Source organism: Delphinapterus leucas, chromosome 10 (genome assembly GCF_059928025.1).
Source record: "Delphinapterus leucas isolate spDelLeu-1000000601 "Yukka" chromosome 10, BTC_Dleu_Yukka2, whole genome shotgun sequence".
NCBI classification, from domain to species: Eukaryota; Metazoa; Chordata; class Mammalia; order Artiodactyla; family Monodontidae; genus Delphinapterus; species Delphinapterus leucas.
Window position 1 is genome coordinate 19580679 of NC_143138.1, and position 23288 is coordinate 19603966.

Below are 23288 nucleotides of genomic sequence, written 5' to 3' on the forward strand. Positions count from 1 at the left end.
CATACTCTATAAGAGGTGATGACTTTCAGACAATAAGGTTGCAGCTGGAAGCTACTAGCAGATGTTGTTTTGAGAATGACTGGTGGTGTCCTTAGATCCCATACAGTTCAGAAAATTCAAGTTCTCAGCAATACACAAACATGTCTGAAATCACGTCCACAATGGCCACCTAGTTTTACCTTGGATAAACAAACAAAAGCTACTCTATTTTGACTTTTAAATGCATTCTCCTCCTCAATGGCCAAACCAAATGTACAATGTATGTTTAATAAGCCACAAAACAGGCCACCAAAAAAACACAAAAAACCAAGCATACTCTTACCATACGATCATGCTTCTTGGTATTTACCCAAAGGGGTTGAAAACTTCTGTCCACACAAAAATCTGCACATGAATGTTTATGGCAGCTTTATGGACAATTGCCAAAACTTGGAAGCAAGCAAGATGTCCCTCAGTAGGTGAATGAATAAATAAACTTTGGTGCATCCAGACAATGAAATATTACTCACCACTATAAAGAAATGAGCTATCAAGCCATAAAAAGACACGGAAAAATCTTAAATGCATATTACTACATGAAAGAAGCCAATCTGAGAAGGCCACTTACTATATACTTCCAACTGTATGATACTCTGAAAGAGGCAAAACTATGAAGACAGTAAAAAGGTCAGTTGTTACCAGAGGAGGGGGAAAAGGACAGGGATGAACAGGCAGAGCACAGAGGATTTTTAGGGCAGTGAAAATACTCTGTATGATACTATAATGATAGATATCCGTCATGATACATTTGCCCAAACATATAGAATGTACACCAAGAATGAACCCTAAGGTAAACTATAGACTTTTGGTGGTTATGATGTGTCAATGTGGGTTAATCCTTGGTAAAAAATGAACCATTCTGGTGAGTGATGTTGATAACAGGGAGACTGAGCACGTGGGGAGCAGGGGACATATGGGAAATTTCCGTATCTTTCAATTTTATTGTAAACCTAAAACTGCTCTTAAAAAAATAAAGTTTAAAAAAAAAAAAAACCCACACATGAGCACTGGATGCCCCATGTGGCTACTCACTCTACCCCTACAAGGCCTATAGATTCCCAGAAATCCACTCAATAATAAAAGAAGCTTTCAGAGCTAGGTAAATTTCTCTTTTTTTTATTGGGGTAAAGTACATATAACTTACCATTTTAGCCATTTTTAAGTGCACCATTCAGTGGCAGTAAGTACATTCACATTATTGTATAACCATTACCACTCTCCATTTCCAGAACTTTTTCATCATCCCAAACATAAACTTTGTACCCATTAAACACTAACTCCCCATTTCTCCTCTACCACCACCCCATGGCAATCACTATTCTGCTTTCTATCTCTATGAATTTGACTACTCTAGGCACCTTAACTAAGTGGAATCATACAATATTTGTCCTTTTGTGAGTGGCTTCATTCAGTTAACCAAATGTCTTCAAAGTTCATCCATGCTGTAGCACGTCTCAGTAGTTCATTTTTTTAAGGCTGAATAATATTTCTTTGTATGTACATACCTCATTTTGTTTACTCATTCATCGGTTGATGGACATTTGTGTTGTTCTACTAACATTGGAGGATGCTATAGACTGAATGTTTTCTGTTCCCCCAAAACTCATATATTGAAACCTAATTCCTAATGTGACTGGTATTTGGAGGTGGGACCTTCCGGGTGATTAGGTCATGAGGGCAGAGGCCTCCTGAATGGGATTTGTACTCTTACAAAAGAGACCTCAGAGAGCTCCCTTACCCCTTCTACCATGTGAGGACACAGTGAAAAGATGGCTGTCTATAAACCATGTGAAGAGGGCCTTCACCAGACACCAAATCTACCAGCACCTTGATCTTGGACTTCCCAGCTTCCAGAGGTATGAGAAATAAATTTCTGTCATTTAAAAGCCATCCAGTCTATGGTTATTTTTGTTATAGTAGCCTGAATGGACGAAGATAGTGTACAAGCATCTATTTGAGTCTCTGCTCTCAGTTCTTTGAGGTATATATCTAAAGTGAGATTGCAGATACGGCAATTCTATGTTTAACTTTTTGAGGAATTGCCGAGCTGTTTTCCACAGCAGCTCTACCATTTTCCATCCCTACCAGCAATGCACAAGGATTCCCATTTCTCCACAGCCTCACCGACACTTGTTATTTTCCATTTTTTAAATGATAGCTATCCTAATGGAGTAAACTGCTTCTTAAGCTGAGATTTCCAATAAACCCAAACAGAAGTTTTTACAACATGTGTAAAATCTAAAGCACTTTAGAGCATCTGTGGACTTTTTAGTCAAAGATGAATCCAGTCAGATGCTTGAGAGTTTCTTAAGCTGGCTAGACTTCTGAGGATTCATAAATACATATGTACGGGCTCCTTCTCTGAAATCATCAGATTCTTAAAGCAGTATATGAGGTCTTAAAAATATAATAAGCTAAAATGTGTGGGGTGCAGCTAAGCAGCACTTAGAGGAAAATTATACCTGTGAAAGATTTATAAGCTTTTAAGGAAGCTCTAATATGAACGAACCAAGATTCTACTCTAAGAAGTTAGAAGAAAAAGAACAAAGTAAATCAAAAGCAAACAGAAGTAAGGAAACAGTAAAGAGCAGAAAAGAACAAATTAGAAAACAGGCAAATATAATTAAAACAGTTCTAGTTAGGGTTCCTTGAGAAGATAAAATTAACAAACCCCTTAATTAGACTTATCAAGAGAAAAAGAACACAAATCACCAATATTGGAAATGAAAAAGAAGTTATCAGTACAGATCCTACAGACATGAAAGGATAATATGAAAATACTATGAACAACTTTATGCCAAAAAATATGATAATTTAGAAGGAATGGATGAATTTCTTGAAAAATACAACTTACTAAAAACTGACACAAGAAAAAAACAGATAACACATCATCGTTTATCAACTATACTCCAATATAAAATAAAAAGAAAAGAAAAAAGAAAAATTAAAAAAAAACAGAACATCTAAATAGGCTTACATCTATTAAAGAAATTGGATTTGTTATCAAAACTTTCCCCAAAAGAAAATTCCAGGCCCAGATGATTTTACTGGTGAATTCTATAAAACTTTCAAAGAAGAAATACCACCAGTTGTTCATAAGTATTTCAGAAAATAAAGGAGGATGGATCACTGGTCAACTTGTTTTATTAGGCCAGTATAATCCTCATATCAAAACCTTGTGACAGTGCAGAGAGAGAGACAGAGAGAAAGAGAGAAGGAGGCACAGACCAAATCTTTCATGAAGACAGACATAAAAATCCTGACAAAAATATTATCAAGTTGAATCTCATGCTACATAAAAAGAATATCATGGGGGCTTCCCTGGTGGCTTAGTGGTTGAGAGTCCGCCTGCCGATGCAGGGGACGCGGGTTTGTGCCCCGGTCCGGGAGGATCCCACATGCCGCACAGCGGCTAGGCCCGTGAGCCATGGCCGCTGAGCCTGCGCATCCAGAGCCTGTGCTCCGCAACAGGAGAGGCCACAACAGTGAGAGGCCCGCGTACCACAAACAAACAAAAAGAATATCATGATCAAATAGGGTTTATCCCATGAATGCAAGGTTGATTTAACATTCAAAAATCTCACACAATACATAAAAATAACTCAAAACAGATCACAGATCTAAAAATAAAACCTAGACCTATAAAACTTAGAAAGAAAACAGGATCTTTGCAATCTTGGGATTAAACAAAGGTTACTTAGATAGAACACAAAAAGCATGAAACATAAAAGAAACAATTGATAAATTAGACAATCAAAATTTAAAACTTTTGCTCTTTAAAAGATACCATTAAAAGAACAAAACGTCATATACTGGGAAATATCCACAACACATATATAAAACAAAGAACTTGTTTCAGAATGTATAAAAATCTTACAACTAAGTAAGATGTAATTTTTTTTTTTTTTTTGTGGTACGCGGGCCTCTCACTGCTGTGGCCTCTCCCGCTGCAGAGCACAGGCTCCGGACGCGCAGGCTCAGCGGCCATGGCTCACGGGCCCAGCCGCTCTACGGCATGTGGGATCTTCCCGGACCGGGGCACGAACCCGTGTCCCCTGCATCGGCAGGTGGACTCTCAACCGCTGCGCCACCAGGGAAGCCCAGATGTAATTTTTAAAACAGAAAAAAGATCTGAATGGAGACTTCACAAAAGAAGTTATATGAATGGTCAGTAAACACCTAAAATATGCTTAATAGCATTAGTCAACAGGAAAATGCAAGTTAAAACCATAATGAGATACAACCACGCATCAAATTAGATACAATTAAAAAGACTGATTACATCAAGTGTTGGTGAGGATGTGGATTCTGGAACTCTCATCCACTACAGCTGGGAATATAAATTAATACACCCACTTTGGAAAAGAGCTTGGCAATTTCTTACAATGTTAAACATAAGCTCACCGTAGAACCTAGCTAGCCTTTCCACTCTTGGGTATTTACTCCACAAAAATGAAAATACATGTCCACACAGACTTGTACACAAATGTTCATGGCAGCTTTATTTGTAATAGTTCAAAGTTGTAAACAAGCCAATGTCCATACTAGATGAAAGGATAAATTGTGGTATATCCATACATTGGAATAGTACTCAGCAACAAAAAGGAACACACTATCAATAGGGACAACACCATGAATGAACCTCAAAAATCATTTGCTGAGTGAAAGAAGCCAGGCAAAAAGGAGCACCTACTGTACAATTCCATTTATGTGAAATTCTAGGAAGTGCAAGATAATTTAAAGTGGGGGAAAGCAGGTCAGTGGTTGCCCAAGGACAGGAATAGAGAGAGGTTTGGATTGCAAAGAGGCATGAGAAAACTTTTGGGGATGATGGAAATGTTTATTATCTTGAATGTGACAATGGTCTGACAGGTGTATGCAAATGTCAAAACTCATCAAATTTTATACCTTAAATATGTTCAGTTTATTACATTTCAGTTATATCTTTAAAAGTTGTAAAAAGATAAAGAAACAGGTAAATCATATAAACCTGCCTCACTTTCACTCTGAAGACAGAAACTTTCTTTCACGTATCTCAACACAGCAAAATAGATGCCATCCCATACTATTCCTGACAACCAAATCCAAAGGTTTCCAATAAATACACACTTGTAATTTATATTATTGATGATGGTATCAGAGTGTAAAGTGGCTGACAACCAAAACCCCAGAGGATACCAAATCTGCCCTGTCTCCTGATCAAAATGAAAAGAAGCACAATGTTCTATCGGCATCTATCGGAACTAGTCAAATTATCAGTGCTGGAAAGCGAACCCACTTGCCTGAAAGTATAGTTTCCAGGAACAAGGTTAGACAGATGTAAGACGGGGGTATCAGCTGAGGTCTTCTCCTCTTGGAAGGGCCCATTAACTTCTTCCCAGTGATAACTCACTATTTTAGTATCATCTGTACTGTCTAGAAAGATTGACAAATAAACGAAAACTAGAATTAAACACAAGAATATTAAAACATAAATTTTGTAATTTACATTATTGGGGCTTACATTTGATTTTATATGAAATTATATAATTGCACAGATTTCAATGGCCATATATTATGTGTTAGAAGGAGGATTACTTCTTTCTAAATTATCATCATGATTTTTCTCCTGGGTTTCCACCAGATTTGAGTGAGGGTGTTTTGACTCAGTTGTGAATTTAAAAAGCAAAGTGACAGGCACAACTGCTTTTTTTTTAACTCACTTCAACTACAGCACACGATATCTTACTGATAATTCAAATAGGTATCTGAACTGACAGATTCATAAAGAATTGAGATGCTCCTATATAATTACAAAACACCTTTTACTACCCTAATTATTAAGTGTAAATCCAGATAAAGGTAGTATCCTACATGAAAACCTCCTATTTCTACTTTAAAAGACAGCAAACAAAATGTACTAAGTAGAATCACAGAAGTTTAGACCTGGAAGGGAGCCAGTTTCATCTAATTCATTTAAGGAAAGAAAAGTTCATGCAACAGATTAATAATCCTGAACAGTTTCCTGTAACTAAATCGCACTGAATTAGAGGAATCAAAATGTAATATATTTTCTCATGTAAATATTTTCATTTAAAACAGGCTTTAGGGACTTTCCTGGTGGTGCAGTGGTTAAGAATCCTCCTGCCAGTGCAGGACACATGGTCCAGGAAGATCCCACATGCCACAGAGCAACTAAGCCCGTGCGCCACAACTACTGAGCCTGCACTCTAGAGCCCGTGAGCCACAACTACTGAGCCCTCGTGCCACAACTACTGAAGGCTGCATGCCTGGAGCCTGGGCTCCACAACAAGAGAAGCCACCGCAATGAGAAGCCTGTGCACTGCAACAAAGAGTAGCCCCCGCTCGCCACAACTAGAGAAAGCCTGTGCACAGCAACAAAGACCCAACGCAGCTAAAAAAAATAAATAGATAAAATAAATAATAATTTTTTAAAAAAAGTGATTTCCAACTGCTCATCACGTATACTACATCGAAAGGAGATTCTTTAATAATTGCTTTAATTCTGATCAAATAGCTAGACCCTAAAGAATTTTGTCATAGACAAATGAGACATAACTGAAGGGAAATTCAGCCTAAGACAGAGAAGTTGTGCTAAAGGAGCTGAAGGACTTGAAGATACAGATAGATGCTCATCTATTGGTGAGTTAGCCCATAAGTCCTCACAGCCTCAATAGAGGCCTCCCATTACGTCTCATAGTGCAGAGGGCAAAATCCCCTGAAGTATGGCTGGATACCCACGGCTGCCATCGATGAGGGCCGACGTCAGAGGCAGAGTGAGCTCCTGTCTCTCGGGAGAAACAACTGCCACGGGAGGCAGGTTTACTCTTCCGGCTGTGACAGAAAAAAGGACACGGGCTGAGCCCAAGTTGTCACCACCCAAATAAACCATCTGATTTTCAAAAATTGGTTATAAATATCCTGTCCGGAAAGTGTTTATCCTGCAGTCCTCAACTATGGGAAGTACTTGTAATGTTTTGGAACCCCCCTATACACTTTAGGAGCACGTCTGCAGGTTTAGATTTTTGTATGAAAGCCCAGGCTGAATGAACACATGTAATAACAAGCAAGGGGTTGGTCACAGAACCTGAGCAGCAACTGCAAGAGAGGAGCAATGGAGTAGGGTTCCAGCTCCTACGATTAGCTGGCTCTTGACTCTTTGAAGCCCCGCCCCCCCGGCCCCGCCCCCATCAACCACGTTTAGCTCTAAGAATAACCAGGCAGAATGTGCAAAATGGGGAGCTGTCAGCCCCTGGGGAAGAGGCTGGAGGTGAGGTTGGCACTGAGCTGGCCCACATCCCTTGTGCCCAGAGGAGGGGGTGGCAGAGGCTCAAGGCCCATGCTCCATGCACTGAGCCAGGGCTGTGCCCACCCAGACAAAGGGCCACTATTTCTAATTCACACCAGTGCACTGACCTATGGACTAGTGGTGGCCTGAAAGGACCAGGGAGCTTGAAAGCCCATGGCATACATTTCCCTTGACCCCTGAGTTGCTCCCTTCACCTAAGGACAAGCTGAGTCACGGGGAATGGAGGTAGAAGGGTGAACTCAGCAAATGTCAGACGGAGGAGTCTATTGCCACACCTAAGAACAGCAAGCAATAACCTTGCAACCTTACACAGCAGTGTCAAGCAAGTACTAAGAATTATACAGAAAGAAGAAAGAAAAAAACCGTATAATCTTCGCATGTTTTCTCTACAATGGAGCCTAATGTAAAACTAAAAAGATATATTACCGTGTTATTCAGGCACCAAAAATTGAGATAAACAGGAGGCTGTCCTCTTACACAGGCTTACCTGGCTTAACGGTGACATTTACAAATCCCTCTCCAAAGGCATTTTCACTAGAAACTGCTACTTTGAAGGCATAAAGTCCTACTGACAACTGCAAGATAAAGAAAAGTTATACTGATAAACATGCAAACAACAGGATGGGTCCACTGCCTAGAAAATCCTTAAATATTCCAGAAGCCGTTCTCCTGGAATCAGCATAGAGAAGGGGCTCAGGACCTGTGGACACACTGCCACATGTCTGAAGCCTATATGCTGGAACACTGAAGATCACCCAGGAAGGCCTTCAGCTTAGTTACAGATGTTCACGGGGCTTACAGAGGCGTATGTGACATGGACCAACCGAGGGCAGCAGTTCTCAAACTTGAGTGTATGGGAATCTTGCATTTTTACCAAGTAGCACTTGTGGGTCAGCTGTCAATGGTCTGGGTACCAGACTTCGAGAAACAGCGCTCAGTGGCATGGGGGTGATGCTAACTCATGTTGCACCAGTAGCTGTGCAGTATCAGAAATGAAGAGAACATAATCATCTATGGGCCAAGAAGAGGGAACATTTCTTCTTATATCTTGGAGCAATATTTGATAGTCAAACCATATGTGAACTGGAATGGAATTTCTGGCAATCCTAGAAATGTGCCTGACTAAGAATCAGAGATGACCAGAGTGTCTCTAACACTGCAAAGGGATCAAGAGTTGGAACACAGGCTTTAACCTCACTACAGAGACCCATAGCAGCCTGGGCCAGCCTCTCTTCCCTGGGCTGATATGTCAAGTAAGTCAAATAAAGAAAAGATCCCGCAAGCCCCTTTATTTTAATCTACCTGTCTACCTACATGCTTGAAACTTGATTCATTTATATTCTTCTTTTAATCTTAGTCGTAAGAGAGACTTCTAGATTCAACAGCTAAGAAGGCGTTACCTGAATTCTAAGGTATGCTGTCAGTTACCACCGGTTACCACTTACCTGAGAGACATTAAGAGTTTGCGTGTGTCTTTGTTTTATTTCACCTTGGTAGTATTCAGGGTGGCTTATTAAACTCCATTCATAGTTGTAGGTTGTTTCTGAGAGCAAAGAAAAATATGAGTAGTTATAAACTCTTATAAGTCACTGTAATCTGGGCAGAGGGAGGAAAATGACAGTCTTCAATCTACTAGCAGAAATTAATTTAGATAGACTGCACTCAACTTTCAACTATCATTCAGGTAAGGAACAGTAAGGTATCTATATCTTTTTATGTTTTAATTATTATTTTATTATATATATATTTTTTGTGGTACGCGGGCCTCTCACCGCTGCGGCCTCCCCCGCCGCGAAGCACAAGCTCCAGACGCGCAGGCTCAGTGGCCATGGCTCACGGGCCCAGCCGCTCTGCGGCACGTGGGATCCTCCCGGACCAGGGCACGAACCCGTGTCCCCTGCATCGGCAGGCGGACTCCCAACCACTGAGCCACCAGGGAAGCCCTCTATATCTTTTTAATGTAAAATTTCTTTGTTATTATAAGAACATACAACTTATAAAAATTTAGAAAATATAGAAAGTTTTTAAAAAATTGCCCTAATTTCATTGTTGGCATTTGATGACTTTCTTTCCAGACTACTACACCTGACTATACATATAAATTTTAACATAGTATAATCCACTGTACTTTTCTCCTTTTAATAAAAGGCAAGGAGATTTAAATTCATTCCATCTGTCGTAGGGGTTTATATAAGGCCATAAGAACAGATTAAATCTCTTTATATTAAGATGAAGCTGTCTTCCACCTTGTGATTCTAGTAAAGCACGAGTTACCTCAGCTGAAAGGAGTAAATGACAAATGCCAAATATTAACATCTATGCTTAAATTTTGATCCATGTGTGATAGGGAAAAATGAATAAAGGAACTAACCTGAATGAGAAATATTCAAACACCTTAAAAATGAATATACTTTTAAGAAAGAATGCATTTGACAGGTCACAGGAATAGGTCAAATGTTTGCTGAAGGGCAGAGTGCTGGATCAGCAGAAGAAAGAGTATTTTAAACAGTTTTTGAACAACTGGTGTGAGGATCCTGAGAACCTGAGAGACGTGTTGCCACTACAGTATCTGCAAACAACCTTTGTGCACGTGCTCCCTCCCTCACCTGACAGTGGAACTTTCCCAGGCTCTGTGGGTTATTACAAGTCAAAAGCTGGTATATGGAAACCTCTCCTGTTCTAAGGTATCACTCTGCTTTGCATCATCAGAAATGTATGACTTCTTATCCTGACCAATTAAAGGAAATGTTCTGTATTTAATTCCTATCCTCTCACTCCATTTTAAACTCTTTCAATAAACTTTAAAGCTTATGATCATCAAAGCCTTGTCATCCACTCGAAAGTGACATTCACTATGTTGTGAAAATGAATCAAAGTTGTAAATAACCAGTAAAGACACCTAAAGGACACACCAGCTAATGGGCCCCTACTGGTCCCAGAGGAAAGTCAAACTCTCACCTGCAGGTGGTGCTGGCACAACAGACGCCTTCAGTTCAACTTCGTTTTCCGGCAAAGTTATTATTAGGTTATCACCAGCAGATACCGTGAGTTCTTTCACTAAAAGTTAATTAGAAATAGTACATTTCATCATATACTTCAATGATGTTAAATTACTGCCCTATGATAGATTAGTTTTTAGTATCCATAAGATAACCCATATTTTTGTAATAGCTCTTCATGCGATTTTATCCAAGATACTTTTTCCCTCTGGCTAGTAACTGAACTGTGCCCTATATTACGTTGCAGGGTAGATTTCATAAATTTAAAACTGTCAACGTGAGTAGGCACTGTGGAGAAAATAATGCTTCAGATAGACTGAGCAAGGTGTCGGTGACAAGAGTTGCGTGAAAACAGGTAGTGTACTGCGGACTGGGTCTATTTTCTCTCTTGCTTCCAGCTTTGCTTGACCCCCTGGTACGTGCTATTTTTAGTCTTGAAAAGATGGAGTGTAATCATAAGTGTTTCTGTAGCATTAATCACGCGCCACTCAGTTCTGATAGCAAAACCCCATGAATTACTGCAACGGTCTTGCTCCTGGAACCTTTCCAAGAGAAAAGCCTGTCAACCTCAATATAAAAAGGCTATTTTAACTCAAGCAGCAAAAGCACATCCACTCTCACCAGAAGCGCTTAGTCACTAAATCAGCATATTCAGAACAAGGCTTGTTTCCTTGCTCTATAACCAGGATTATACTGATACGTTCAATTGGCTTGACTCAACTGGACATTAGTCTCCCTTTGTAAAATACAATTGAGATCGTCAAGATATCACATAGAGAAAAGCAAAGATTTAGAGAAAAGCTGAGTGCTCTCTAGAGGTCCTAGCTGCCTGGAGATGTTAGATGGAGGCATGGCTCGTTTAAATCTACTTCTCTCAGTCTGTACTCAGTCCCTCGAGTGCCTACCTAGACCAGTTGCAGAGGCTTCGCTGCCGTCTGCCGTCTCTGGCTCTTCTTCCCTGTCACTGACTCTTTTCAAGAAAAATCAGCCATGGTGGACCTAAAAGGGATATTGGTCCAAACCCATCATTTGACAGATAAAGAAATTGAGCCCTGGAGAGGCAATATAAGTTGCTTGAGGCTATGTGGATCATTAGCAATAGATCCACCAATATCTAACTAATTTAAACTGTATTTATGTCAACAGCCACTTATCTACGAGAGTGAACTCTGATAGGCTCTGTTCCAAGGACTTGAAGATTATCAATTCATTTCATCCTCTGACTACTCTATGCAATAGGTGCTACTAGAACTCAAGGATGCTAATTCCCAGGCCAGTTTCCTTTTCCATATACTGTACAGCTCTTCCACCATTATCCTTCTCTCTACTGAAGCTCAGGATCAAAGTAAATAACCAAAGAAGAGAGGGTAACCCTCAAAGTACATTACCCACAGAAAGGCTCAGGAAACATGACAAAAGTCTCTAGTAACTTCTTTAGTATTAAATCCAATGGGAGCTTTTCAATCCTCCTGTAACACCCAGCCCCTTCATCACTTCTTCCAACGTGGAAACCTCTCCTCTCTCCTTCTCTCAGTCCACGCTCTCCTCTTTCTCTACCTCTCTGTCACAGCCACTCAGTCAGCTCTATAGGCTCCTTCTGCTGTCCCGGCTCCTAATACAATGATGGCTCCAAAGTTCCACCCCTCAGGCCTCTCCCCAGCCCACCCCGTGGCTCTCCCTGGAGGGCCTTCAACTATCGCCTCTACACCGAAGACACCTAGTCCTTTATCTTTGGCCCAACCACTCATCTAATTTTCAGTTCCACGTGTTCATATATCTTAGAGTCCTTTTACCTTCATCGTGACCTTCAACCACTTACCAAGTTCTAATGATTCTGCCCTTCCAATATCGCTTGAATCTGGTTCCTTCCCTCCATCCCTGCAACCACTCACTACAGTTTTTTTAATGGATCCTCTTGCCTCAGGTCAACCCCATACTATTTTCTTGATATCAGTCTGATCATTTCACTTTCCTGCTTCAGATCATTCAGGGGTTCTCTCTACTCATCCGATAAAGCACAAATTCCTTAGCACAGAACACAGGACCCTTCAAAATACTCTAGACTCAGACCTTGCCATTTCCACTCCATTTACATGATCAGTGTCAGCCATACTGAACCCCTTATAGCTCTTCCCAAAATGCCCCTTGAGCTCTTGTTCCTCTGTTCCCTGGCACAGGCAGTGAATGAGAGGATGGGCAGGAAATGCCGAGCGTGGTGCCTGGCCCTGGGTAAGTGCTCAGTAAATGTAATTATCATTATCGTTATTACACATGTCGCTCCCTCGACCTGAACAGCATGCTGACTCCATTTTTGCTGGCTCATCTATCCTAGCATTACCACCTCTGGAAAGGGTTCTGTGGCCTCTCTGAGCCGGTCAGCCGGGCTGCTCCTTTTCTGCTCCCATAGCAGCCTCTCAGAGCACTTACTGTATCAAACCATCTATTTGTCTGTCAGCCTCATCCTCTAGACTATAGAGTCAAGGAGGGAAAAGACAATATCTATTCATCTTTTTATTCCCAGCGCCTAGCATCATTTCTGGCACACGATAGATGCTCAAAAATGTGCCCGGAGGGAATGAGTAAACTTTCGAAGTTGTCACTACTATATTCTACGGTGTGTCTTCAGTACATTTCTTCCAGTTATATTTTTTAAATTACCTGTCCTGGGGGCAGTAGGAGCAGATACAGGTTGCTGAGATGGGGCAGACTCAGTGGGGAGGGTGCTAGCGGGAAGGGTTGAAATAGTATGCTCTGTGCTCCGTGGGGTGACTGTGAGAGCTGGGCTTTTCTCCATGGTGGCTGGGCTGAACTCCAGGCTGGTTGGAGAAGGATTATGGGAAGGCATTAGGACCTAGGAGATCAATTACAAGCATAAGTTGTTATGGGGGAAAAACAAAGGTTGAACTCTTCAAGACAACACCATGTCATTGACTTTTTCAAAAACTAGACTCAGTAGCATTTGAAATACCATGTCTAACATTGTAAACCACTGGAACTCTAGACCATCTCTTTTAAATATTCTCTGCTACCTGCTAAAAATGTAAGGCAACTCTGGGTTGGAGAATTATTATAGGCAAACATACACATACAGAAAACATTCAAGATAAAAAGAGAGAAAATACTTAGAGTAGCAGTAATTGAAGACAATCAGATAATTCAACAATGAACAGGCTTCTAGAGTAAATGATCTCTATTCATATCACCCACTGTATATAATTTATAATTTAAGATTATGGTTATAGGGTTATCCAACTTAAAGTTTTAAATTAAATATTATGTGCAGGGGGAAAAGCTCACAACATGATAATAAAATGCTCTTCTGAGCTCCAACTGCCAGTGCCTGTATGGAGCCAGATAAGTAAAACTCAGGCTAAGAAGATAGGAGACCCAAAGGGGTGGCTGAGTGTGAGATCCACAGAAAGCAAAGCTGTAACTCAAATGTTAACTAGGGGGGGGGTGTTGGTATTTATTGAAAACACAGCTACTCTTTTTTGCAGTTCACTTAGCCACATAAAAGAAGGTAAAATGTGTTAATACTCAGGGATGGGGGAAAAGAACACCGTTAATCTTTGATACTTTATTTTTTAATTGAAAGTCTTAAGAATGTTTAAGATAATTACAAGGACAGAAAAATATGAAAACTTTGAAATGAAAAATACATCAAAGCAGGAAAAAAGCTGATAATCTCACTGCTTAAAAGAATGTTTAGCAAGTTTTAATGGTTGAGATTATAATGTCTAGTCAATTCGATCCAGCTTTCTTCACTTATTCTAACCTAAGCACTGATATCTTAAATAATATTTTCCTTTTTTTAAAAAAAAATCTTAATTGGTTTATGTCCCTTTACATTCTGATTTGCTCTCTTGTATCTTGAAATACACTAAATTCTCCCATGACCTGTCCTTTTGTCACTTTACTGCCAACTGCATTCGGCTTCTCCTGATCGACACACTCACTATATCCTCACCTTGTCCTGGTATTTCCCAAATGAGCAATCTCTGAGCTCCCAACTACTCCCCCCACAGTGCAGCCTCCTTCTCCATCTCCCTGACCTTCTGCTGTTAGCACTTGAACCTTCCCTCTGTTTTGGGTATGTCTGCTCTCCCAAAGGTTCCCATTCTTTTCACCTGTGTTTTTCATGGAACGTTCTGTACAGCTTATGTTCTCTCCTTAGTATCTTGTTCCTCCTATCCAACTGATTCTTCACTGGTGAGTTTCAAGCAACCTCAGAACCTTGTTGGGTCTTGAAGAAACTGTAGCGGGTCAGAGTGTCACTCTAAAATATAGCTGATTATTCTGAATGAAAGGTACTTGAGAAACAACCAGTGCAAGAAGGACACTCTGACCCTCCTTTGTCCCCCCTGAAAGCAAGAGACAAATCTCCCATGCAAAAGGTACCCTTCTTTTCAAGGATTATCTACAACTTAATGCAGCTCAAAAAAATTTAATTGACTATAGGGGAAAATATGTACTTTCGTGGAAAATAAAACACTGTACCAGGAGGATAGAAGGTATCCTTATCACCATAGAGGGGAAATTTAGGGCTGAGAAGGCTGTAGAAACAAACCTCGTGTTAAAGCAACAGGCCCCAAATAGAGTCCTTTATGTTAGGCCCCCAAACCAAGACTTAATTACAGTTTCAGGTCTCCCAGAAATGGAATCTTAAACCAGTCAATCAGGAATAATTTTGAGGTAATCTGCTTGATAAACCCCTACTACCCCTTAAAAGAAAGTAACCTTGTAATAACCAACCCACTTTTTTGCCTTATATTCCTTGTTTCCACTCCTGCCTAAAAAAGTTTTTCATTTTGTAAAGCTCCTCGGAGCTCCTTTATACCTGCTATACTGGATGCTGCCTGATTTGAATGCATTTTTGCTCAAACTCTTAAAAATGTTAATATGCTTCAGATACTTATCTTTAACAGATACTTTGTCACCAATTTATTACCCCAAGCCTAATCCTCTTTGGCTTGTCAATTCTTCACAGACTGATTGTTTCTTTGTTTAAAAGATACAAAGCCTTCCTGCTTTGGTCACCTCTCATATTTTTATGGGGGCTCCAATACAGACCAAAGTAAATTTGTTTTTCTCCTGTTAATCTATCTTACGTCAATTTAATTATTACCCCAACCAAAAAACTTGGAAAGGAGAAAATTTTTTTCTGCTCCTACAAAACCTACCACGAGAGATTTGCAAAGCCTCTGGCTACACTCGCTGTGTATATGGGCTGGCTCCAGAAACTTCTATAAAACCTCATTCATCTGAGATACCGGTAGAGGCATCTCTAAGGAGAAGCACTAAATCATCATTAGGCGGCTGACTTGTGAAGGCAGAATAAATATTTGCTCTTTTAAACAGTCTGGTCATGAGTGCACAACAGAGGAAGAGGATGTTTTGTCTGGAAGGTTCTGAGAGTCATTTTTTAGACGATACCTTAATAGGTGCCCCCAAAAGGAAGCTTCGCGTGACGTGTGTCCTAACGAGGGCCGGGCTCTGAAAGTGAACTCAGCCCCTCCCACCCTCTCCTACACACGCCAGCCACACCCACCTCTTTTCCAGAGCTGTTGCTGGATTGCTCCTGGAGCTGAAAAGTCTCTTTCTCCAGTTCCTTTCCGGAAGGTGGAGTAGTGACCAAGGGAAGCAAAAACCTTCCCCCGACGGAGGCATTCGGGGCCGGGGTCCACGCTGACTCGTTCAGCTCACGGTGCTCTGGGCCCTCCTTCTGCTTCTCCGCCGATGTTGCTGGGCTGCCTCCAGCAGAGGAGTTGGAACCTCCCTTGCCACGGGCCGGCAAGCCCCAATCCGTGTACCCGGAGCTCCCTCGGGGCTCCTGCTTGCCGATGGGCCGGAAGAGGCTCTGCTCCAGCTCCCCATGTGAGTACTCAGACATCTCCTCCAGGCCCCGATCTTTGCCCAGGAAGGCCAAGTCCTTTCTGATATCCTCAGGTGAGTCCCCCCAGATTCCTGACGGGGAACCCCTGTTCAGCATCAGCTCCCCGGAGTCCAGCAGCTGTGCGGGCCTCTGGGCGGGCCTGAGCACAAAGGTCAGGTAAGACCTGATGGAGCCCATCTTTCTGGGCTCGCAGTTCTCCTTGTGAGGGCAGCTCACCAGGTAGCAGCGGCCCTCAAACCACCAGGCCAGGTCACAGCTGTACAGGTCACAGCAGGCAGATGTGCAGTCTGCCACGGGCGTGGTTTGAGGCACTGGAATGATTTTGCTAGTTTCCAAGTTAGGAGAAATGATGGCATTGGAATACGTCCTCCCCTCACTGCACTGCGTACAGGCACAACCTACAAACACGCGGTCTCCAATAAGGAAGCGAGGCATATCACTTCTGGCAAGCAAATAAACCACCAGCATCTCCTATAGAAAGTCCACGGCTTTAGAGCCCATCCATCAACAGCCCCATCCGTACATCTGTCCTCCCAACTTTTCACCCCCATCCATCCATCCATAGATTCTCCCACCTGTCCATCTAACCGCCCACCCTCTCTCTTTATATGATGTTACTCCACTCAGCGAAGAGAGGCGTTCTTTTCTACGTGCGTATTTGCTTTTACACTATAATATTTTGCTCCTCACCCAAAACCCAGCTATAAAGGTTTGCTTTAGGAACAATGTCATGCTGTTAATTGAATTTTTAAACATCTCAGGTTATTCTGATGATAGATCAATTCTGATGACATATCAAAGGAGAGAAAAACTTGTCCTAAATACAGGTCTATAACAACTAGCTTTAAGCACGTTCTAAACCATGAACTACAAATGGTGCCAGTTGGCAAATACAGCAGGCAGGAGAGCAGTGCTACGTAAGTGTGACCTGCAGGCCACAAACGCTGTGACCAGTCCATAAAGAATAAGGGCAACTGGGGCTTTTAGAAAGCTCTGCGGCAATTTGTCATTCCCTGACTTCCAAGGACAAAAATCACTTGCCTGCTTTTTTATTTTGTAAAACAAAGAATGCTGCCCACCACCCAGTTCTACAAGGATAAAGTCATTACCCACTGCAGTCACTGACAGTGCACCCAGAAGTGAATTCAGGGTGAGACACAGGATAAGGCGCTCTGTGCTTTGGACAAACAGGCCCCGTAGATACTTAGATGCATATCTTAGAGTTTTAATGAGCCCAGATTCTTGTATCTTCCCTTACATAGAAAAGCACTAAAATCATCCGCTGAGATAGCTGTTCCTTGTGACTAGCAGTAATCGTTTACTAAAATGTGTGCTTGACTGCACGAATTCTCTAGCCCCAAATCATATATATATGGGCTTCTCCTCCTGTCTCTTCAGAACAGTTCCCTTAGAGCTACCGAGAGACTGTTTCCTGGGCTATAGTCTTCAGGAAGGTCCCTGAATAAAACTGAAACCCACAACTTTTACCCTGTGCATTTTTCTTTCAGTAGAAATTGTGTGTTGATTTTTTTACCAAAGAATCTGTCGGTGGTAGATTGGAAATAAAAATGAATTGGTCCCTCAGCACATATAGTTTGATGAGCACTGTTCTGCTGCAGAACTCAGAACAGCAAAGGATTTCTTTTCTAGTGAGGGCTCATCACTGATCATTCTCTTAATAACTGTTACATTTTTCATAATGACAGTCAGAGATCACTTCTAACTGGAGGTAAGAGAAATGGTTAAATACAGTATAAGAATCATCCTATTTTTTTTTACCTGTATACATATCAGCGTTATAAATTTTTAAGAATCATTCAATGACTAACACTGACTCTACAGGAAAGTCTAATTGGTCCAATTCAATAAGAATTAGATATAATAAATATACATCTTTCCCAATGAATAAGCTAGCAACAAACCACTTTTTTTTTTTTTTTTTGCTGTACGCGGTCCTCTCACTGTTGTGGCCTCTCCCGTTGCGGAGCACAGGCTCCGGACGTGCAGGCTCAGCGGCCACGGCTCACGGCCCCAGCCACTCCGCGGCATGTGGGATCTTCCCGGACCGGGGCACAAACCCGCGTCCCCTGCATCGGCAGGTGGACTCTCAACCACTGCGCCACCAGGGAAGCCCAACAAACTACTTTAATTCAATTGAAATGACATTTTCTCAAACCAAATCTACTTTTTAAAAAAATGACCTTAATAGTTTTAGCCTTCTATTTTCTAAAGGAAAGCTTAGTCTCAGATATGGAGAGGAGGAAAAAAAATAATTCTGCTGAACATAACAAAATAGCATTTCTAATTAAGGTCAAGAGACGATGAAGCATATAAAATAGGCAGGTAATCTCCAACTCCCAGTTCTACTCTCAAAAATAGTGTCCTTATTTGTAAAGATATCACTACATTCCTTTAAATGAAGGGGACTTTAAATGAAGACTCAAACTAGAAATTTCTTTCAAACACAAATGGCAGGATATATTTTATTTCCCTTGAACAACTGTTGGGTCCTCTCCTTTTGGGCAATATGGTTCATAAGAACTATCATGTTTCATTTCCGGCTCTGGCCACCAGAAGCTTAAAAGCCAACTTATAAAACTGTGTCACAGAAACCATTATACAGGGAAAAGGCTGTGATCCTGGAATAAGCAAATTGTTACACGTGGGTAAGAAGCATGGCAGGAACCTTCAACACAAAGCTTAAAGCAGTTTTCCATCAGGTTGAAGGTGGAGATCGCCATTTATTGGGTTGGCCAAAAAGCTCGTTTGGTTTTTTGCCATAAGATGGCTGTAGTAGCACTTAGTTGTCTTTAACTTCATTGGAAACAATTTTGTTAGATTCAGTTGTGACAGCTGTCATATCAGCGTGCATTTTAAAAAATCTTATCAAAATTGGTGAATTTTTGTGTAGCCATTTTAATACTGAAGATGGAAGAAAAAAGCAACGTTTTCAGCATATTATGCTTTATTATTTCAAGAAAGGTAAAAATGCAACTGAAACACAAAAAATGATTGGTGCAGTATATGGAGAAGGTACTGTGACTGATCGAGCATGTCAAAAGTGGTTTGGGAAGTTTTGTGCTGGAGATTTCTCACTGAACAATGCTCCATGGTCCAGTAGACCAGTTGAAGTTGATAGCAATCAAATTAAGACATTAATTGAGAACAGTCAATGTTATATCACGTGGGACATAGCCAACATACTCAAAATATCCAAATCAAGTGTTGAAAATCATTTGTACCAGCTTGGTTATGTTCATTGCTTTGATGTTTGGGTTCCACAGAAGTTAAGTGAAAGAAACCTTCTTGACCGTATTTCTGCACGTGATTCTCTACTGAAACATAATGAAAACGTTCCATTTTTAAAACAAATTGTGATGGACGAAGTGGATACTGTACAATAATGTGGAACAGAAGAGATCATGGGGCAAGCGAAATGAACCACCGCCAACCCCACTAAAGGCCGGTCTTCATCCAAAGTAGGTGATGTTGTGTATATGGTAGGATTGGAAGGGAGTCCTCTATTATGAGCTCCTTCCGGAAAACGAAACGATTAATTCCAACAAGTACTGCTCCCAATTAGACCAATTGAAAGCAGCACTCCATGAAAGAGTCTGGAATTAGTCAACAGAAAACGCATAATCTTCCATGAGGGTAACACAAGACCGCATGTTTCTTGGATGACCAGGAAAAAACTGTTACAGCTTACCTGGGAAGTTCTGATTCATCCACCATATTCACCAGACATTGCAACTTCAGATTTCCATTTATTTCATTCTTTACAAAATTCTCTTAACAGAAAAAATTTGAATTCCCTGGAAGGCTGTAAAAGGTACCTGGAACAGTTCTTTGCTCAAAAAAATAAAAAGTTTTGGGAAGACGGAATTATGAAGTTGCCTGAAAAATGGCAAAAGGTAGTGGAACAAAATGGTGAATACGTTGTTTAATAAAGTTCTTGGTGAAAATGAAAAATGTGTCTTTTATTTTTACTTAAAACCCAAAGGAACTTTTTGGCCAACCCAATACCTCTGGGACAGATCATTATTTTGTTCTGCAAAAAATCACGTGAATGGGCTGTTTAGATGTACATACCTTAAGCAGAGATCTGAACGCTAAAGAAAGAAGTTTGAAAAGGTGGGTTTCCCAACAACTAAACCATTCTCCCTTTGGGCCAAGTTGCCATAATTACTTTAGAATCTATTAGACTCACTCAAGAACGTTCTTGAAGAGACCGGAAACACTCACATGTTTGTCCCCTCTACAAATTACCAGCCCAATCCATGAACACACTAGGCACTCCATGATTGTTGACAGATCAATAAAATCATCGGTTAGCATCTTATCAAAGGTAAAGAGGATAGAGAGAAAAGACAGACAAACCCTAAATAACATTATTTGGGCTCAGTAACTCAGGAACTTTGAATTAATGAAAAACACCTCATAAGAAAAAGAAAAGCAGTGAAAAAGTGGGGATTTGAGAGAGAGAGAGAGAAAAGAGGGCTCAAACATTAACGACAGCATTCTCCAGAGTAAAGAGTACACTGAGTATGGAATAAAGGAACATCTTGCCTTGCATGCTAAGCAGTGGTGAATTTAATAAGATGGACGGATGGCGTGGGGAGGGTAAACTTCAGGAAACGATAGGGCTTTCCCGATTGTAGTGTTTCCTGAAGTGGCCCTTGTATGATCTAAAACTGTGCTTATAAAAATTCAGATGCTTCAGACTCCTGAGTCACACCCACTAGAAGTTCTGATTCAGTAGGTCTGGATGGGGCCCAGGAAACCACATTTTAACCAGGGTCGCTCTCAGGGAAGCCTCAGCCTGGTTTTACCATACTTGGACAAACCCCGGATATAAAACCAGTTTCCCTGGCCATATCTCCATCCTCAATCTTTGGTAAGTTCAAAGGGGCTCGGCTGGCTTGGCTGGCCTAGTTGGGGCATGAATCATCAGAATTGATGCTCACCAATGATTTTACGCCATGGTGTGTCGACAAGAAGCAAACAGACTATATGAAAATAAAGATTTACGATAAAAAAAAAAGTCTGTCATTTGCTTTCCGAAAAAGATCTACTATGCAATTCTTTTAAATAAATACATGAAGTTTTCCTGGTATATATGAAATGTGATTTTATTTCCCCCAAAATAGTCATGATAAAAAATTTAAATGCCTGTTTCCAGAAACCACTTATGCATGAGGTCTGCCTTTTTTTTTTTTTTTTTTTTTTTTTTGCGGTACGCGGGCCTCTCCCTGTTGTGGCCTCTGCCGTTGCGGAGCACAGGCTCCGGACGCGCAGGCTCAGCGGCCATGGCTCACGGGCTCAGCCACTCCGCGGCATGTGGGATCTTCCCGGACCGGGGCATGAACCCACGTCCCCTGCATCGGCAGGCGGACTCTCAACCACTAAGCCACCAGGGAAGCCCCAGGTCTGCCTTTTTATATGTGAAATAAGTCTATTGGAAAGCAAACACACAGCACCTTCACCTCAGGTTGATCTGAGTTACTTAAGCCAAAGATAGGAAGTCCAAGTGTGATGTCTGGTGGTGTCTCCAGGGTAACGGTTTCCTACCTGTAAGGGTCACCAGCAGCAGCAATGAAGAGAGCGCACCTGTGGGGGGAGCCATTTTGACTCACACGGTGGGTGGAAGCAGGCTTCAGAGATGGCCCTGAGGGGTCTTTGGTGCAGGCTTCCTTTGATGTTCCTTAGGAGCCAGATTCGGCCTCAAGAACTTAAAAGGAAAAACAGAAAAGAGACAGGAAGGAAGAAACAGGTAAACGCAGAAACATACAAAGTTACTTATATTATTTATTCATGGCAATGGGAAGCCTGTCTTGTTTACATCCCAGGGCCATAGTGAGGTTCAGGGCAGGACACGCCAAGATGTGCCACTTTGGCATGTGGATTATTTCAGTCAAGGTCTAAAGGATTCAGGAAGAATCTTTGACCTTCACCCTAACTGCCCAAAAGGATTTAGATAGAAGACCTGTTCCAGGAAGGGACCTCTCACCATAAATAAATACAGTATAATGTGAACTAGGTGTGGTAGACAGGGAGGAACCTAGCAAAGTCTGTTTGTTAAAATTCCTCTCTGTGTTCTTCTGTGTCTGTATGATGCAGCAAACATTTGTTTACCAAACATGTGCTCTTTTTCATCTTCCTGTGAATTGCCTTCCTTCCCTTTGAAGTCCCAGACCCCTACCCCCTTCTCCTTGGTCCAGGATGACATATATACCTCATTTTACTTACTCTCATTTTACCTGGAATCTCTCACATTATGTGGATTTCCTGTACGTAAGCAATTAAATTTGGTTTTCTCTTGTTAATCTGCCTTATGTCATTTTAATTATTTGACCAGGCAAAAGGACCAAGAGCGGAAGGGGGAAATTTTCCCCACCCTGACAACCATATCTCAGGCAAACCATCCACTGAAGTTTGTTCAAATAGCAAGTACAGTTCCTAAGAAGGGGCAAAGGGTTTCTCATGCTTTCTCACTTTATAAGCCAAACCTAGGGAATGAAATAGAGTCAATCATACTATTATATTTCATCAGTTCTAACGTGTAAATATTTTCATGCTTTACCATCTCTGAAACTGGGATGTCTTAAGTTGGCCGAACACTGGGCAGAAGATAATGTCATTGCTTGTACACACACGTGGACTCTGTAGGACTGGTGTCAGAGGCTTGAAATAAGGCAACGTGAAGCACTCTTTTCAGAAGTGCTGCATCCTCAGTGCTCATGACGACAGAGAGGCAAAATTGTGCAGAAAAAAACACAGACCTCACTAAATGCTTTGACAAGTGATTCAGCAGAAATGGACAAATATTGTCAGGAAATTTAAAAATACCTTAATGTATATTCACTTATATTTCCTTTTTATGTATACACAAGAAGGACTCAGGATAAAAATCTGCTGAAGCAACCCCCCAAAATCTCTTTCAATGTGTAGAAATAGTTTACAGGATAAGAAAGTGATGTGCTATGGTATAACTGACAGGATTTCTTTCTTCCTTCAAGGTATTTAAAATAATGATGGCTCTTCCAAT

General features: G+C 41.1%; 1 protein-coding gene across 1 annotated transcript in view; it reads right to left on the reverse strand.

Moving 5' to 3' along the window:
• Positions 1-22672, reverse strand: part of KIAA0319 (KIAA0319 ortholog) — a 52313-nt gene extending 29641 nt beyond the window's left edge. Inside the window, exons 1-8 of the mRNA XM_022562203.3 lie at positions 21812-22672; positions 15896-16638; positions 13006-13198; positions 10307-10405; positions 8794-8891; positions 7836-7923; positions 6781-6873; positions 5322-5454 (exon numbers count right to left, since the gene is read on the reverse strand). Of these exons, the coding sequence (XP_022417911.3) occupies positions 5322-5454; positions 6781-6873; positions 7836-7923; positions 8794-8891; positions 10307-10405; positions 13006-13198; positions 15896-16638; positions 21812-21866 (1502 nt within the window). The 5' untranslated portion in view covers positions 21867-22672. The remainder of the gene's footprint in view (positions 1-5321; positions 5455-6780; positions 6874-7835; positions 7924-8793; positions 8892-10306; positions 10406-13005; positions 13199-15895; positions 16639-21811) is intronic.
• Positions 22673-23288: the final 616 nt, after the last annotated feature.